Source organism: Strigops habroptila, chromosome 11, assembly GCF_004027225.2.
Source record: "Strigops habroptila isolate Jane chromosome 11, bStrHab1.2.pri, whole genome shotgun sequence".
NCBI lineage: Eukaryota > Metazoa > Chordata > Aves > Psittaciformes > Psittacidae > Strigops > Strigops habroptila.
This window is the reverse complement of record NC_046360.1, coordinates 35,736,759-35,756,175: the sequence shown is the minus strand read 5'-3', so window position 1 is coordinate 35,756,175 and position 19,417 is coordinate 35,736,759. Positions and strand designations below refer to the sequence as shown.

The 19,417-nt window shown below is 44.5% G+C and overlaps 1 protein-coding gene across 3 annotated transcripts in view; it reads right to left on the bottom strand.

Annotated features, from left to right (window-relative positions):
- The window catches only part of ARIH2 (ariadne RBR E3 ubiquitin protein ligase 2), a 36,893-nt gene extending 17,499 nt beyond the window's left edge, over positions 1 to 19,394 (bottom strand). Inside the window, exons 1-2 of one of the 3 annotated variants that reach the window (XM_030502410.1) lie at positions 19,165 to 19,276; positions 15,057 to 15,403 (exon numbers count right to left, since the gene is read on the bottom strand). In XM_030502410.1, coding sequence (XP_030358270.1) covers positions 15,057 to 15,305 — 249 coding nt within the window. In that variant the 5' untranslated portion in view covers positions 15,306 to 15,403; positions 19,165 to 19,276. Of the gene's footprint in view, positions 1 to 8,457; positions 8,482 to 15,056; positions 15,404 to 19,164 lie in introns of those variants that run through there. The other 2 variants (XM_030502411.1, XM_030502412.1) reach the window with 2 other exon arrangements.
- Positions 19,395 to 19,417: the final 23 nt, after the last annotated feature.

Here is a 19,417-nt window from a genome sequence, read left to right as displayed (position 1 = left end):
CATAAGCCTTCTTGAATCCTGCCAAAGGTGAATCACAGGATCCCATGTACTGGTAATGCAGATACACAGGAACCCCACCACAACCCTGGAAGGAAAACCAAGCAATGGTCACTCCTTCAAAACAGACAGGCCTGCACACCTAGGGACAGCATATTCATTACTCTTCTAAATCCACCCCGCTGAAGAGGTGCAGTTTCACAACAGAACTGACCTATTGCTGCCACATGATACTGCCCTGGTCCTACACTGGCATTTGTCAGCATTGGATGGTGGATTCAGTGAGCTAAACCAGTGTAGCACCAACCTACAATACAGATGGAGGTTTTAACTGTCTCTCATCGGCCTCTACTTTCCCATTTGCCCACTTTGCTGGCCACTAAGACATCCCAGTAATAAAAGAGTAATTCTCAATGTTTAGATAATCCCTTTTCTAGCAGAACTGAAGCATTAGCTCTGATGTGTCACCTTCCTCAACTTCTCCGGTGACGTGTCCCTCAGAAAACAAAGGCTGCCCTCCCTCCCAGCACAGAAGCTTGGATGAGCTGGAGCGTGGCACGCAGGGCTGCTGCTGACAGCACATACGGTCTGCTCTAGTTTTCCAGACGAAGTGCCGCTGCCGGCCTCAGATGGGTTGTTATCTTAAGCCCCCAGCCTGGCAAACCCAGACAGACACCTTTGACTTGCTTGTACAAGGAAGACATCTGCATTTCGCGTTTGTAAAACAAACAAGCATGAAGAATGTGGTGTCTACAAGACTGGCTTCCTGCAAATGCAAACCACACACTAATGAATCACTCGCTAACAGCAATGAAATTATTCCTCAGTAGCAGTAAGGAAGAAATACCATCCTGACAAAAAACACAACAAGCCACCTGACTGAAATAGGACGTTCAACTGTAATATATGAAAATGAGTATTTTTCAGTTGGGTTTGCAGAACCTGAGGTGTAGCATCCATTGCAGCATCATGACTCCATGAAGTTACTTGTTCCCAGAGGATGAACCAAGTACATTCAAGAATGAAGATGTATAGAAAGAGACATACAAATACCAGCATACACATTTCTGAAATCTAACAAACTATCCTAATGGAATCAAATGCTTTTAAGTCAAATTATTTATCAGGCAAAATGTGGAATTAACGCTCCAGAAAGATGTCAGATTAACAGACCTAGAAGAATAATAAAGCTTCTGTGACCATTTCTATTTTGCTCCAACCGCAAACACTGACAGGATCAGCTGTAATGCTAATTTTTTTGCTTTCACCATAAAAATACCCAAGAATAAAACATTTTCAATTCATAAAGCCAGGTTCATGTCATTTTATAAAAGCCCTGAAGCAGAAAAGTTTTTGATACTACCTGGTTGCAGTGTATGCCACCTTGCACAAAGGAAGTCCCAGAGTCAGCAATGTACCCACGGTCTGCTTGGCATGGCAGGACAAGCTCTTACATGTTAAAGATAGATAACATGCAAACTGTAAGAAAAAGGGATGGGAAAGGAGCAGGTAACTGATGAGGCTGGAGCCTTGCCTGCTGTGTGGTCTCACCACGTTACAATCTATGTCCTGCTCACCACCAGCAAAGCTGGTAATTCAGCAGGCAAATGTGAATCTACCATCAGGGGCCAACACTACTGGAGAGATTCAAGAAAACAAGCATGAAAAGAAAAACAACCATTTAACAAAAGCCCGCTCCTGTTGATTAGCAGCATTCTCCAGTCTCTTCAATGATTGTACATTCACAACGAGTGAATGATTGTACCAAGTCAGCCAGTTCTTCCACAACACCACCCCAGAATAATTGAAGTATTTCTATGTAAGCAGGAGCCAAAACATGCTGAGCGCAGAAAAATACCACTGCAATCAGAAGTTTGGTCCACATGTACATAATTCATTACCTTACAGTACTGGAGAAGCAATGCACAAGCAGATACTGCTGGCTGAACTATTCAGTTAGAAGACATCAATGCCCCCTCCATAAGCACCCACTGCAGCCTCTCAGCTTTGGAAATAAGCCTTGATTGCTGTCCAGGCACACTGCCCAATACAGCATTTCCTGGACAGTCAAAAGTTTAACCCAATAAAAGATCTCAAACTTACAAAACATGTCAGAAAGAGCTATGATTCAGTCTCCTACCAGTCACTGAGTGCCACAAGAACCTCAGCTTATCCAGGAACAATAACGCTTTCTCTCAGACACAAAACAAATCATAGCATCATAGAATGGTTTGGGTTGAAAGGAACATTAAAGCTCATCCAGTTCCAACCCCTTGCCACGGGCAGGGACACCTTTCACTAGACTAGGCTGCTTCAAGCCCCGTCCAACCTGGCCTTTGAATAAAAATGATGCTTTTGATAAATAGTCAGCTTTGTTTAAACTTTCCTATTCTTGTTTTAGAATACTAACACCCCAAAAAGATGGAGAGAGAACCCACTTGGTGTCTTGCTGGCAGCAGGTCATTTCAGTAAAATACTTCTCCAGACCACAGAAGGGAATGCATATTCTAAATGTTGCATAACTATAGAATCATAGAATCATAGAATCATAGAATCGTAAGGGTTGGAAAGGACCTTAAGATCATCTAGTTCCAACCCCCCTGCCATGGGCAGGGACACCTTGCCCTAAACCATGTGGCTCAAGGCTCTGTCCAACCTGGCCTTGAACACCGCCAGGGATGGAGCATCCACAACCTCCCTGGGCAACCCATTCCAGTGCTTCACCACCCTCACTGTAAAGAACTTCTTCCTTATATCTAATCTAAACTTCCTCTGTTTAAGTTTGAACCCATTACCCCTTGTCCTACCACTACAGTCCCTAAGGAAGAGTCCCTCCCCAGCATCCTTGTAGACCCCCTTCAGATACTGGAAGGCTGCTATGAGGTCACCACGCAGCCTTCTCTTCTCCAGGCTGAACAGCCCCAACTTTCTCAGCCTGTCTTCATATGGGAGGTGCTCCAGCCCTCTTATCATCCTCGTGGCCCTCCTCTGGACTCGCTCCAACAGCTCCATGTCCTTTTTATGGTGAGGACACCAGAACTGTACGCAGTACTCCAAGTGGGGTCTCACAAGAGCAGAGTAGAGGGGCAGGATCACCTCCTTCGACCTGCTGGCCACGCTTCTTTTGATGCAGCCCAGGATACGGTTGGCTTTCTGGGCTGCAAGCGCACACTGCCGGCTCATGTTAAGCTTCTCGTCAACCAACACCCCCAAGTCCTTTTCTGCAGGGCTGCTCTGAATCTCTTCTCTGCCCAGCCTGTAGCAGTGCCTGGGGTTGCCCCGACCCAGATGTAGGACCTTGCACTTGCCTTGGTTAAACTTCATAAGGTTGGCATCGGCCCACCTCACAAGCGTGTCAAGGACCCTCTGGATGGCATCCCTTCCCTCCAGCGTATCAACCGAACCACACAGCTTGGTGTCATCGGCAAACTTGATGAGGGTGCACTCAATCCCACTGTCCATGTCACCGACAAAGATGTTGAACAGGACCGGTCCCAACACCGATCCCTGAGGGACACCACTCGTTACAGGTTTCCAACTGGACATCGAGCCATTTACCACAACTCTTTGCGTGCGGCCATCGAGCCAGTTTTTTATCCACCGAGTGGTCCATCTATCAAATTGATGTCTCTCCAATTTAGAGACAAGGATGTCATGTGGGACAGTGTCGAATGCTTTGCACAAGTCCAGGTAGATGACATCAACTGCTCTGCCGCTGTCCATCAGTTCCGTGGCTCCATCATAGAAGGCCACCAAATTGGTCAGGCAGGATTTCCCCTTAGTGAAGCCATGTTGGCTGTCACCAACCACCTCGTTGTTTTTCATGTGCCTTAGCATGTTTTCCAGGAGAAACTGTTCCAAGATTTTGCCAGGCACAGAGGTGAGACTGACTGGTCTGTAGTTCCCCGGGTCTTCCACCTTCCCCTTCTTGAAAATGGGGGTTATATTACCCTTCTTCCAGTCATCGGGAACTTCACCTGACTGCCAGGATTTTTCGAATATGATGGACAGTGGCTTAGCAACTTCATTCGCCAGCTCCTTCAGGACCCGTGGATGGATTTCGTCAGGTCCCATGGACTTGTGCACGTTCAGGTTCTTAAGATGGTCTCGAACCTGATCCTCTCCTACAGTGGGCCTAAGGTCTTCGTTCTCACAGTCCCCGCATTTGCTTTCCAAGACTTGGGTTGTGTGGTCAGAGCATTTGCTGGTGAAGACTGAGGCAAAGAAGTCATTAAGAACCTCAGCCTTCTCCAAATCCATGGTAGCCAGTTCTCCTGATAGCTTCTGGAGAGGGCCTACATTGTCCCTAGCCTGTCTTTTATTTGCTACATATCTATAGAATCCTTTCCTGTTATCTTTTACATCCCTTGCCAAACTTAATTCTAGCTGGGCCTTAGCTTTCCTAACCTGGTCCCTAGCTTCTCGGGCAATGCTCCTGTATTCTTCCCAGGCCGCCTGTCCTCGCTTCCACCTTCTATAAGCTTCTTTTTTCCCTCTAAGTTTCCTCAGCAGCTCCTTGTCCATCCATGGAGGTCTCCTGGCCCTCCTGCTGCACTTTCTTCTAGTCGGGATGCAACACTCTTGAGCACGTAGCAGGTGATCCTTGAATACCAACCAGCAGTCTTGGGCCCCCCTGCCCTCTAGGACTGTATCCCATGAAACCTTACTAAGGAGGTTCCTGAAGAGGCCAAAGTCTGCTTTCTTGAAGTCCAGGGCAGTGAGCTTGCTGCACGCTCTTCTCACCGTCCTGAGGATCTCAAACTCAACCATCTCGTGATCACTAGAGCCAAGGCTGCCCTGGAGCGTTACATTTCCAACCAGTCCCTCCCTGTTGGTGAGCACAAGGTCCAGCATGGCACCTCTCCTCGTCGGCTCCTCTACTGCTTGAAAGAGGAAGTTGTCTTCCACACAATCGAGGAACCTCCTGGATTGCTTGTGCCGGGCCGTACCGTCCCTCCAACAGATGTCAGGATGGTTGAAGTCCCCCATGAGGACCAGGGCCTGCGAGCGTGAGGCTGCTCCTATCTGTCTGTAGAGCGCTTCATCCACAGAGTCCTCTTGATCAGGCGGCCTGTAACAGATCCCCACCGTAATGTCCCCTGTTGCTGTTTTCCCTTTGATCCTGACCCACAAACACTCTGTTACCTCATCACCCGTCCCCAGACAGAGTTCCATACTCTCTAGCCTATCACTGACATAGATAGCAACGCCCCCTCCCCGTCTGCCTGGCCTGTCTTTTCTAAACAGCCTGTAACCTTCCATTCCAACATTCCAGTCATAGGAGCCATCCCACCATGTTTCTGTGATACCAATGACATCATATTCCTGTAACCTTGCACACATCTCTAATTCCTCTTGCTTGTTCCCCATACTACGGGCGTTTGTATAGAGGCATCTGAGCCGAGCTCCAAATGAAGCCGACTCAATGGCTGGGGCAGCTGGAACATCTCTACATCGCTCCAAGCACTTATTACAGGTGCTGGCAACTGACCAGGAATGTTGGGATGGATCAATGCTCCCCTCCCCCAACACATCTAGTTTAAAGCTTTCCTGACCAGCCTGGCAAGCCTCCTACCAAAACAGCTCTTCCCCTTCTTTGTCAGACCAGCTCCACCAGCCTCCAGTAGATCTGGCCTCCCAAATGGAGCCCCATGTTCTAAATAGCCAAACCCCTGACTATGGCACCAGCTTTCTAACCATTTATTAACCTGCCAGACACGCCTAGCTTTTTTAAGGTCCTCCCCTTTGCCCTGGAGAATCGATGAGAAAACTATCTGAGCTCCAGAGCCCCTAACCACCTCTCCCAGGGCTCTGTAGTCCTTCTGTAGTCCCTTCTCTGTAGTCCTATCTTAGATCTTGTCTGCAACTGATGAATTGTGCCAGTAATTCTACATAACTTGACTTCTCCAGAGCTCCTCTTGCTGTGATTAAATTTATTAAAGTTTAGAAGATGAAAGCTGAAAGAAGTAGACATGCTACAAGATTTCTTTCTTTCCCTCATTCACATTTCCCCATTTTCTCACCATCAGCTTAAAAGTTTAACATCAAAGATCAGCTCAGTCTAAATCTGAACCTGGAAAATTTGCCTGAAGACCGAGCTTCTTTCTTCGTAATGGGGTGGCAAAGCTGAAAAAAGAGGATATCATCCAGCGTGCCATTTCCAACTGCACCTTAAAACAGGAATTTGATCACCTCAGGAGCCTCTTCCAAACCTCCACCAGCTTAACTCTGACTTACCAGTGATAGAAGGCTGCTGACTGCCAGAAACAGGCAGCAAATGCTCATGTTTACCACTTCACTGGAAAAGGGGTGCAGTGCCTATGCACACAGGATGTGCCAAGGGGAAGCTGCTCTGCATAAGGGAAACACTCTACAGGAGTTGTAAAAAAGAGCCTGAAAAATTTACATAGTGCTGGATAAAATTAGCTTCTGAAAGTAGAACAAAGAAGTAATGTCATTGCAATTAAACACATTTATTCGCTTTCTGCAAGAGAGCACAGTATTTATTTTTTCTTATTATTTCTATCACCATTTATCTTCTGGGTTCTTTACTCTCCAAGATAAGCAAAATTCTCACACTTCAAAGTGAGAGAGTCTGGCACTCTTTAGGACAAGACAGTATCAAAAGAACAAAAATATCAAACTAAAAAGAACTAAAAGAACAAAATATCAAAGAAGCTCTGCAGGTACCTTATGTTTATAGAGCTCTAAGACAATTGTGCCTCAACTTGCTTCCCTAGGTAAGCTAAACTGAAGAGCTGAAGCTTCTCTACAGCAGAGAATCTTTCCAACCATGCCACTCTGACAGTTGCTAATTCAGACAGAAATGTTTCCTAAAAGCTCAAAAACCACCGTCTTTTGTAGAGCTTACATTCTACAGAACCCCCTCATGCATATTTATGTCACATGCATATCTCATGAGTTCATTTCACTTCTCTCCAAGGGATGGCCTATTTTTTGGAGGTGTGTTTCAATCCTCGCTTTCACAGAGATATGGTATCAGGAATTCAAAACAAGAATCATCACATGATTCTCAGATTCAGTTCAGAATGAGTTGGAGATATTATGATCTGGTTGGGGCTGACATCCCATGGCTTTGCACCAAGCTGACAATTCCTGTTAGATCAGGGTTGCACTGAAATGTCTGGCTGAGATGAACACAAACCTGGCATAAAGAAATGCAGCTTCTATTTCTTGTCCTTTCCCTAATCAAAGGTTTTTATCCAGACAGATTTAAGCAAATAGGATTACTCTTGAGAAGCAATTCTTTTAATCCATGAATGGTTTTTGTTAGTTCTACAAGGAAAAGATGAACTTTAGGTATTAGCTTGTGTGTTGCATCAAAATTTCTAAAAACATACTCTTAAATCCTTTACAAGAGTAAAAATAGAGAGAGCAAGAGCCTCTGAAATTGCTGCTGTTGGTGAGCAACTATGGGCAAAATAGAGACTGAATTAAGATGGTGACAGAGTAACACCTTAGAGAGAAGCCATAATTTGTACTGAATAATCCTGCTGAAGAAAAAAAAGCCCCTTCAGACTTGCTTTATTAAGGCTACTGAGGTAAAGAAAGTGACCCACAGATAGAAAAAATACTGGCTCACACACATTTCTCTTCTGCAAAGGAGATCTCACTCCCTCCATGCCCACTGGAAAAAGCTTTCTGACTGCCCTGTTTTTACTGGAGGATTTCTCAGAAAACTGCAGAAATATCAGGAATTAAGAAGAAATAAAGGGCAACCAAAAGGCTTTTTTTGGACCACATTTTCTCCTTTGCTTTGAGCTACCTCTCTCTTAAACAGACTTCCAATATGCAGTCCTGGTAGAAAACTCTTCAGGTTGAAGGGGCTTATGCTGTGATTAACATCACCTACCATAAACACCCTAAGTGTTCAACATCTTGTCAAAGTCCTTTCTATCTGTTACAGGTTTCTGAGCATTAGAAGGCTGTTTATGAAATTGAATTCAAATTAATTTCACTTATCAAGGATAAAAAGATAAAGTCACAACAAAATCAGACACCCTGCTCTTTTTTGGTGGGTTCAATCAAGCTTAAAATTGTGAGAAAGAGCCCTCCATCTTTTCACTCACAGTATTGCTTACAATTTGTCTGACATTTCAGCCCCCCTCCTCATTACAGACTGCAGGGAAAGAAATGCAATTTGGAAACTGTAGCTGCAGTCTCAATACCATGGAAAGGGTTTGACAAGCAGCAGTACATGAGCTGTGCTTCATCACAGGGTTTTAATCTGTACCCCATCACTCACCCTCTAGCATGCAGAGATCTGGTGTCAGTTCACAAGATTAGAAGCATATTTAGGAGGCAGAATGCAGTTTGGGAATGACAAATACTGCTGGTGTTATACACATGATTTGTGAAGCCATTGGCACATAACCTAGTTGGCCACATACTGAAGAAAGGGGACCTTGGGTTAAATTCTAACTCCTTCTCCACACTTACACATTGCTTTAATCCATCCGCTCTCCTACACAGGATAGCAACAATTTCAGCTGCAGCTGCCAACAAACAGGATCAGTAGGACTCAGCTAGGAAATCTCAACATACGTACTTCTCAAGCTGTTAGGCTATTCTTCCTGAGGAGATTCAGAAATAAATTACAAAAAATAAGACTTGAGCAAGATGCTATGCCAGAGGCATTACAGAATAGCTATGAGGTTCCTTCTTTGAAAGATTCAGAGTGAAAGAAATGCAGCAAGAAAGCTGTAAGACAGCACACAGATATAAGATTGACATGAGACTCCCCAGCTGTACTCGCTGCAGCTATTCTTTCCAACCTAACGTAGTGTTTGAGAGCATCAGTGCCCTGTGCACGTTACACTGCGCTCCCGATGTGCTGCCAACATGCCCCACAGCACTCAGCTCAGCCCTTGCCTAGGTGCTTTCCCAGCAAAACTCAGGAGAACTGGACAATTCCTTCTGGTTGACAGGAAGGAGGATGCTGAGGATGCACAGGGAGGAAGCAAAGGGCAGGTAATAACCTGAGTCCACTCAACTGTGACACCCAGTCACTCAGGACGCAGGGCTGCCAACTCGAACTGGAAAGCACTGGTGCATGCACACAGCAGGGCGCAGGGTTTAGGTAAGTGTGCAGTGAGTGTTCCCAAACAACATAATCCTTTCCTTGACAATCCCAGCTTCTAAGGGAGTTTTTCTTCTGTTATAAAAAGATGAAGAGGAGGAACATCTTTGAGAGCCAGTGTTTCATAGCACACAGCACAACTCGCTCCCGCTGCGCCATCCTTAACAGGCACAACACCCTGGTTTGGCAATGTGCTTTAGCTGCTTCATGCCGCTCCTGTGATCTTGTTGTCCAGCTGTAAGCTTGCAACATGAAACAGTTACTGAAAGATTGTTTTGGCATTTTTAATGACTTGTGTCTTGCCTCTACCTCCCACCAAGATCATACTCATCAACAGCTGTGAACAGACTTTTTTCTGCTCCCTGCAGAGTCACACTGGCTGCAAGATACACTTAAGGCATGAATCACAAAGAAATGTGTGGGCTATAATCACCCTCCACATTTGTGGCTCATTTTCCCAATCAAGTTGAGAATTTCAGCAATAAAGAACAAAACTGATTTCTCTCCTCGAATGACTTCATGAAGTTGTCACAAGGTCTGGGATCTCCAGTCAGCTCTTATCTTCTTGGACAGAAGTCTATGAAAACCTACTACACTTTCTTTCCTTAAAGACCTTTAGGAGTCAAAATAAAACATACACTGATGACAGTTATGGACATATTCATGCTCTTGATGTTTAACATACTACTAAAGTACAGGCATTGTGAATCTGGTAGGGTTTTGTACAGCAGAACTTCCAGGATCTTTCTGTTTAGGAACAAAAAGTGAGTAAAGAACACACGTATGGCTCAAATGTGTGAGCTCCAAAGGGTTACAGCTTCAAACTGGATGCCCCACATAATGTTGGCTTGATATTAACACACAGAACATGGTACAGATATAAACCTGACTAATCTAGGGTTTACAGGTACTTGGAAATAGCATGTTATCATTGCCAAACAGCACCATGGGGTTCTGTGGAGAAGTTAAATTTGCCTATCAGGCTCTACCATTTATTATAAATGATGTTTAAATATTTACTGCTTACTAATATACATTAACATTTACCAATGTTGGCTCTTATGGACATTAACTTGGAACATAAATTTTTCAAAACCTGTTCCTATATATGTGCATGTCAATATTTCAAGGGGCTTTCATACCTCTCCTGTACTTGAGGAACTCTGGTACAGCTCGACTTCTGTGACTTCCATTTTATGTTGCATATAAGTTTGATGAAGCCATTATGGCATCAAAAAAAAGGACACCCATGCCACAGAGCAGGTTTGTTCAGATAAGCACCCCACACCACATGCCTCGTTGTGGTCTATACAGTGGTGCAGGGAGGCACACACTGGTGTCTTGACATCTGGATCTTTACGGACTTTTTGGGATCGCGTTAAACGGGCATCCTGCAAGCGCCAACTCCTGCGGGTAGAGCTGCTCACACAGGCTGCCAATCTCCACGCATATGACTCTGGATCTGCTAAAGATGGTATTTGAAAAGGACCGCTGCCAGCATTCACCAGGCAGCTCTACAAACTCACTGTTCTGTGTCAGCGCAATTTGAGTGTGGGGAAGAGCTTCAGAGGGACGTGTTTTTCTGAGCAAACACTAATTCAAGTTGCATTAAAAGATGTGACATCAATTAGGTGAGCAAGAACACATGAAAAACTGGTTTATCTCTGAAAGATCCATAGTGATAACATGCATTAATAGATTCAGAACTATGTCATGTCATCAAATACTTTTTGCATCTACCAAGTTTTATTCTTCAAGGAACAGGGCTAAAATATCCTCTACAACACAAGCTGTTACTTCAAAGAGCAAAGAAAGCAAACTTTTTGCTGTCTAGTAAATATTTGCACATTACCTGCATTAGCAAACTGAAAATTCCAGGTTCTTCAATTTTACAGTTCCTTTGGTTTTAGTGGAAAGACTACATCAGTATCACTTGCCTGTAATATGCAACTATCTTTTCCTTGTTCCCTTGTGGAGAAATATCTTAGCTTCCTCATGACTGACAATCGGCTTCTGAAAAGATCTAAAATCAAGTAATGATTTATTCATAAACTGTAATTGTTTTATCTGGTGGTTTATATCACCAGTTTTAAAAAACTATTGCTAAAACCTAGAAAGATCCATGTCACCACTGAGACGGAGCAACGACTGCCAGTCATGTGGAACAGCACAGATATTCCACACTTGCACCGAGACCCTCAGCAGAGCCAGGAAGTGTCATTCACAAACAAAAACAATGTGACATCATCACACACTTAATTGCTTGCCAGTGACAGGGTCAACTTTGTTTGCACAACTGTTGCCTATCGTACTGTTTGTATGCATGGACTGATACTGCCACGCCAGGACCCACAATCACTCAGTGACCGCTGACAGAGTTATCTTGAAAACAAACTTATGGCTATACACTTTCAATTCATTATTTTTGAAAGATAATGGATCTTATAAGTGTATTTACTTTTTAAAAACAACTGTTGTAATTCCTTTGCTGGTCTGCAGGCCATTCTGCTTTCAAGAGTATTGCCCTTAACAAGCGCTGACTGTTGGTCAAGTGACCTTTTGAGGAATGAAGAGTGATCTGCTTCAATTCACAGGCCTTTTGGTCAGAGAATCACAGTTTTGGATATCAGTTTGAGATTTGCTTCTGGCATACTGCAACAGAGATAGCCTGTCCTAATTTTAGTCAGGGTATTAACTGAACCCTCCACAAACAGGCCTTCAGATTAACAGCGCTAACCCAGAGCAAACATTTCCTCCTTTTTTTATGGGAAAGCAAGGATTTTAGTTCTTACTAAAACCAAAATGAGGAGAAACTTTCAGAGTATCACTTACAAAGTCTCTCTTGCTTCTGCATGGTTCTGGGACAACCACTACTGTAGTTGCAAAGCTGCCACACAGCACGGCTGGTTCTATCTACCACTACCTTGTTTGTATTAATTTTTCTATGCTCTAACTCCCCACCAGATAAAAAGAGAGTCAGAAGAATTCAAGATAAAAGCTTCCTATGACAGTAACAGATACAAGGGCATACATCTACCTACATGCTGGGTTTCATGCTATTATCAGACTTCAGCTTTTCATTGATTTTTGTCTCTCTGGCATATATAAAAACCCAGCATTGCATTCACACTTTTAAACACATGCAAGGCTCTCACACCTGACCTGAAGTCCACCAGCCAACACCAGGTTTGCTCAGTTGTCTGATTAGCTTCAGAAGGAGTGAGAACAAAGTCAGCTGTAACTCATGGGAAATTAAAAGTTAGCCAGGGTTTCCAAGGAAGATCACCCTTTACCTCCACAGTTCAGAACATAAGAATTCAACCATCAGCCTGAAACAGCTGAACAGTTTAAAAACCAAATGTTGAGGGTTAACGAGCACAGCAAATTAAAGATTATTTATTTAGATTATTATTAGCTGGTAATGCTACAGATTGCAAGTATGAAGACACAAAGCTCTGAATACTCATTACTGGTTTTAAAAGTGTATAGAAATATGTCACAGATTAAAATCACGTTTAATACCCCCCAATTCAACCTTTGGAAAGTGACTCACCTAATGACAATGTACAGTGTCAGAACATTCAAACATGACATTGAGTCCATTTATTGCATTCACTTTTTTCTTTGTTTTAGGGAACTTTATTAGTCTGTTAATTTCTTGCGATAGCAAATTGCTCAGATACCATGTCATTGTACTTTAATATTGTACTTCCTGAACAATCTTCAATTTACCTTCATCTTTGTCAGGGGCAACCACTCTGCCCTAAATCCAAGCTAATGCTTGGACATAACCAGTAGCTATCACAAGGTAAAGGAGATTAAATCAACAAAATGAACTAGTGTGCTGCAAAAGAGCCACCACCACTATGCAAAACCCGCAAAACATTATGAAAGGTAGTCTTCAAAAGAAAGATTTTAGAGCTCAAGCAGATTAGGGGGAAGAAGTTAACACAGTTCTTACAAAAGTCTGCCCTTGTTTATTCATATCCATTAAGTCAATGGAAAATAACGATAACAAATAGCTCAACATGTTCTATTCAATTTAATTCTTCTCTAAGCTTGTTAATTCAATGCAAATTCTTTCCACTCCAGTTTGTCTCAGAAAACTAACAAAATGACAAGTTTCCTTGGGGAAAGAGAGGGGAAGGAAGAAACAGGGTCACTGAAGTATTGTGAGAAAGTATGCCAGGAAACAAAAAAGCACATGCTGCAGATCCACAGCAGATTTCCAAGAAAAGAGCAATTCTTGCACGATGGCTGCTAGCAAACAGAGAGTTAACGTGGCACTTCAAGAGCTAAAGTCTTTGTGGCTTACAGGATCACAGTATTTCAGGTTTCTACCCAAATACATTTTTCTCTTCTCATGCACAAACCAAAAGGTAGCACTTTATTTTTAACAAAAATATGTAGGCATATTCTTCATATAAAAGGAATCTAAAATGTCCTCTGCTTGGATCATATTTGGGGTGAGATTCGAGCTAGCAGGTTGGCATTATCTGGGGAACTCAATGAGGCCTTCAGAATTCTTGGAAATTTTATTTTAGCTCTGGAAGCCTAATTTTAAAGCCTAAATAAAGTATTGCTTTTGTTAATTCAAGAGAGCAATATGGCAGGGGTCACCTTTTTGAAGAGGGCTCCATTTGAAGGCAAACAGTAAGGAGCAGAAAAGCTGTTCTAAATCTTTACTTAATCACTAAGAACCAAGAGCAACTGGCAGCTGGACCAACTATTCTCATTTGTTCATCTCTTTTGCCTCCCTTTTCTGACAATCTGTAGGGAACAGCAGGCATTCAGAGCTCAAACTGCACATTCTGAAGAAATCAAAACACAAGTTTGACAGTCAAGAAAGAGTAAAACTTCATTTTCTGAGATGGTAAAAGCTGGGAACAAGCACAACAGACGGCAAAATCAGCTAGAGACGCAGCAAAAAGTATGAGTGCAATTCAGAGCCTGGTGGGTTTAGGCTTTACAATCCTCAGGCTTTTTGTTATACTGTTTCTATAGGACACTAATGTGCAAATAAGGACCAAGAGATCCCTGTCATTTTTTAATATTAGGTTTGATTTAGACCAAATTAATAGGAATCAAAACCTATCCAACATGGGTTTTTTATATGCTATGATTACCCATCCTGTTTTCAGAGGTTGTTCCAAGGAACAAGCACTAGGAGACCTGTTACAAAGTAGATGCATCAGTAATTTCAAACCAGTGTCAACATCTAGAGCTTAGAAAACTCTGCCTTCCTCTGACCCGCACTGGGACTGACGCACACTGATGAGGCAGGGGGGGAACCTCTTCTTATTCCTACCCTGCACTAAAGTAAATTGCTTGCCCAAAGAGAAAGAAAAACTTTGTAAAATTCTTATTGAGCATAATACCATGGAGCTGACTCAGAGTGTGACTCTTCTGTGATGAATTAGTCACTACAAGAGCTGGCAAGTGCATTGTACTTTAATTGCTGTCACTGCAACGGTAGGGTTAATAACTGGCATGACAGCTGATCTGTCTTTGAAAGTCTATGATTATTCTCTCAGAACCAACAAAGAAAGGTGGTTTTGTTAGAATTAGAGTTTCAGCATGTCTTCCTATCTGTCAGATTTCTCAAACACAGCTGTACCAGTCTGCACCATTTATGATTTGGTTTGTTTCTTTTCTATATATCCTCTTTGCATCGTGCTAATGCAAAGAGTTATAATTCAGGAATTTTGATTATGAAGCTCAGCTCTGTAAAAACCCCAAATTTGTAAGAGTCAACATTCAGGAAGGAAGATTTTTCAGGCCCCAGAACCAGTATGCAACAATTGTAAACCTTTGAGCTCAGTTTTGAACCAGGGACCTTCAATAATGTTCCTCCAACCCCCATAACAGCAACATCACCACAGCTTTTATTTCAATGGGTATACTCCACATTCGCCTTTTCAACCACAGACTTATTTTAGGGTCAGAAACCTTTCCTCACCTTTAACGTGGCAGCCAAGCTGGCCATGTGTTCATTCAGAGTGCTCTCCGACTCCTTGTAAGTCAGGCAGGTGAACTGATATTCCTCTGGATCAAAGGCATCTGCTCCCTGCTGCTCCACGTCGTTAGCTACCCCATCATAATAATCCTCAATATCCCCAGGATCCTCATCCTCTTCCTCCTCCTCGCAATTAGGGTCATAATCCTCTTCATTGCTGTCAGAGCCCTGGCTGTTCATGTCCACGGACATCTTAATGCCCTGTCAAACTGCAGACCAGGAAAGCAATTGCAGCTTCTTTTTCTCCTCCAAACTTTATCGTTCTTTTGATTTCATCTGAGCTCTGTCTCCTAAGGGGGGAAAAACAGTTTTTTTCTGCTGCCTAAGGAAGTGCAAGAGAGGCCACGTCAGCATCAAACAGGTGATCAAACAGCCAGGAACAGACCGACCCAAAGGCCCGGCTACAGACGATTCTGCTGTGCAGCTCCCTGGTTTGGATCCACTGCGGCTCTTGTACCTGCAAAGCCAAAGCTGCTCTTACAGGCGAGGTCTAAAACCTCAGAGATTGGTTTATTCCATTGCATCCTAGTTCGCAGAGCGGGCCCCGAGACTTCTGACATTTGGAAAGCGGCTGCATAACCTTTACTACAGATCTTTTCAGAGATACACAACTAAGTTTATGATATTAAGTTTTTACCAACAGCCTGAAGTGCTGCAGAAAAGCATCACATCCATTTCCTCAACAGGAAAACCACAAACCCCTTAACTATGACCACAGTAGCCAGAAAGGCCACCTATGACACCCTGTACAAGTCCACATCACTTCAGAACCACAGCCATTAAGTGGGACTTCGGAGATTAAGACAAGCAAAGAGATCTCTCACATACACCCAATGTAACACTCTTCAATACTGTCTCAAAAGAAATGGTGAAATTAGGGAATCCTTTTAAGAAGGTCCTCCTGGATGTGATGTGGTTTGGGCCTTGCATTTGAGGGGGCAAATAAAGTCATCTCATTTTATTACCTTCTCAATATAGACTTTTTACCTTCTGAGTGTAGAGATTTATGCTCCTGTTGACAGGTGCTATTCAAGAAGAATCAGAAGAGCCAACTGAACTACAAACCTTCTGCTGTGTAACTAAACCACGTGAATTTGAGTTCTAAGAGGTTCAGCAGCAGAGCATGTATCAACCTTGAATTGTGTCATTTCATGTAGTCACAAATTTCCATTTAACCAAATCATTTAGTTTAAAGAAAGAACATATTAGCTACAGAAGACTTAACACAATGCTGTAACTGAATTTTACATATAAAAATATATATGTAAAAGCAAAGCTGTATTTTCCACAGGCAGCATGTACTGGATTTCTTATACATGTTTGCATTTGGCATCACTGTGTTGTTAGCTCTGCTACTCAAATATATTCACACTGTATCACAATTTGTAGCTGCTGGGGAAACCATAACCCAGCTTTGAGAATCCTGATTTTAGAGCACAGGAAATCACAACCACAAATTTCATTATTCTTCCTCAACTTGTTTGCTTTCTGTTTCCAGCAACCTGGCCAGGCAGCACAGAATAACCAGGAAGAGATGTGATGTACAATTAATTTGAGGGGCAGCAGATACAAACCTCCATTGAGAGAAGATGAAGGCTAGCAGCTAATTGCATTATCCCCTGAATTCTGCTATCCATTCCCTCCATTTGCCTCTTGATTCCTCAGCCATTCACATGATAAGTAGCAGTAGTAGTAGATAAGTTGTAGTTTTATAGCACTGCTTCCCATTGAACTTTGGAGGAGCAGAGGCACCATCTCTCCATATTGGAAGGAGACAGGCATGAAATCTGATTTGACAGACACGAGGCAAACCTAAATCATCCCTCCCTCTACCCTGCTTAGAGTTAATGATTCAGTTCTGGGCTTAATCTGTATCAACACTGACCTTTTGCATAAAAAGTACTGGATCTTTTCCTGCTAAACCTTATGTTAAAGGAACAACCGTGAGCATTCCTACAGAGCAATCAATAGCCCAATGTGCCACAGCTTTGTTCGGCCAACCTCAGAGCATCACAAAGCCCGAGCAAGTTTCACCAGTCAGGAAACTTCCCAAACTCACTCAGATCATCCCACACCCTACAGATGGAAACCCCCCCCCCCAAACACTGGATCCATTTGCTCTCTCAACGCTTAGTGGGTCTCCTCCAGGCAAGGAGATGTTTTTATATATCTAAGTGGAATAACAGGCCCACCTGGTACCTCAGCAGTTATGTACCAGTCACATTGGGGAGGAGGCTCAGAAGGGCAGAGAGATGTTTCTCTGTGCCACTAACACACTTATTTGAACAGAGGAACTGTTTGCATGGGCAAATGGGACACATCAAGCAGAAAACAGTCTGCAGACCTGATGACTTTCATGACTCGTCACAACACTCTAGGAAAGAGCTCACTTCCAGCATAACGGAACGTCACACAGACATGCATGGAGAGAGGAAGGCTAAGGCACAAGCTCTGTGGACAAAGCATAGAGGGCACCAGGAAAACAAGGAGCAGAACTCACCGAGCACTCAGCCCAATGCCCTCATTCATGACCAAATCACAAGCTCTCTGAAGCTAAGGCAAGACACAGGTAATACTTGACAGCAGTAGTTTTTAAGATAATAAAGATGTTAAGCTCAAAAAAGAGGGTCATAAAAGCAAAGAGTATTTAGATTAAATAATTACCATAATCTCCCAAATCAGATTATATAATTTTAAACCGTATTTAGATTGCTTTCCTACCCAAGGGAGGATGAGGTCCTTCTTTACCACCTTCATCCAAGACACTCCATCTTCACTAATACTGGTACAATTTAATCCCCTTGCTCTCTCCAGTCTCCCTGCAGGAACTCCCAAACAAACCCACCCCTATGCTCCGCTGCCTGCGGCTCCAGCAGAGATCCCTCTTGCTGGCTCCTGCTTTGCAACACAATTCTTCTTCACAAGGCCTTCTGAAACAAAATGCCTCCAAGTATTCCACCATCAGTCTCTCTTTGACCTCAGCACCTCATATCTTGTCCCGCCACATCATTCTCTTCTGGTTTTTTGCCCTGTGTCTCTATCTCTGTGTGATTTCTCTCATCTTTTGGAGGACGCTCCTCTTTTTTTCTTGCAGTATTTCTCGACCATCTGAGATGGCTTTTTCTTCTTTCACCCCTTGATTAACAATTCCAAACCAGGGAAAGTGCAACTCAAGTCCATCTCCTGAACAACTTGCCCATGTAAACTGTAAACAGGCCGACACTCTGTTCTCTGAAACCATCTGCAACCCAGCTCCACACTGGCTATCAATGTTAATCACATCTTCCCTTAGGTCACCCAAATGTGTAATCCATGGATTATCCCCAGTTTCTCTGCCACACATGCACCACACACCCCCCACACCGTTCCCTTCTCCACTGAGTTTTTAGATAGGATTTTTTCATCCCAAAAGCAAGAAACTAGAACAACACCCCGTGCTCTCCACCCCACATGACTCTGCAGAGCCCTCCATGCACATCCCTCATGAATCTGCGTGCTCTCCTCCCACTGCCCAGTCTTTGTTTCATACTAACACAGCTGCCTTGTCCTTCCCAACTCATCCAACCTATTTCATTCTCATCTTTTCTACTCTATCTACACATACCTATGCAAGCCTTCCGTCCATGGTAGCTCTGAGCTCGGGCAGAAAGGTGCCCGGTCCATTTAAACTACTTCAGCTCCACTACTTTTGCAAAGCGTGCAAGACTAAACCCTACTTGTCCCACACGGCCAGAACAGGAGGAGGGAAGCCCGGGAGAACCGGGAGCCGTGGAGGCCCAGGAGCAGGGAGCCCCAGCACAGCCCCTGCCCTTACCCGGCTCCTCCCCGGGCAACCCGACCCGGGCCCTAAACCGAGCACAAGTTCCAGGGAAGCGGCACCGCGTCCCTCCCGCCGGGCTCGCCCCGCCCCGGGACCTGCCGCGCCGCCCGGGCCCCCGGCGCCTCCCGCGGAGAGACACAGACACGGGCCCCGCACACAGCGCTCGCCGGGCACCCCCCGCTCCCCGGCCCCGCGACACGGCCCGTCCGCCCCGGAGCCCCCCGCGCTTACCGGGCGCCGCGGAGCGCGGCCGTGCGGCAGCGGGGCGGGCAGGGAGCGGCGCCGGGCTCCTCCTGCCGGGCCGCCGCTGCCTGCGCGCCGGAAGCACCGGCCTCCGCGGGGCGTCACTTCCGCCGGGCGGGGCAGCAAGACCGGGGCACAACGGAGCCCCGGAAGGAGGGGGTGAGGTGATGGAGCGGGTCGGGCCGGCGGCGCGGGGCCGCCCCGAGGAGCCGGTTCAGCGTGCTCAGAAGCCGCCGTCAGC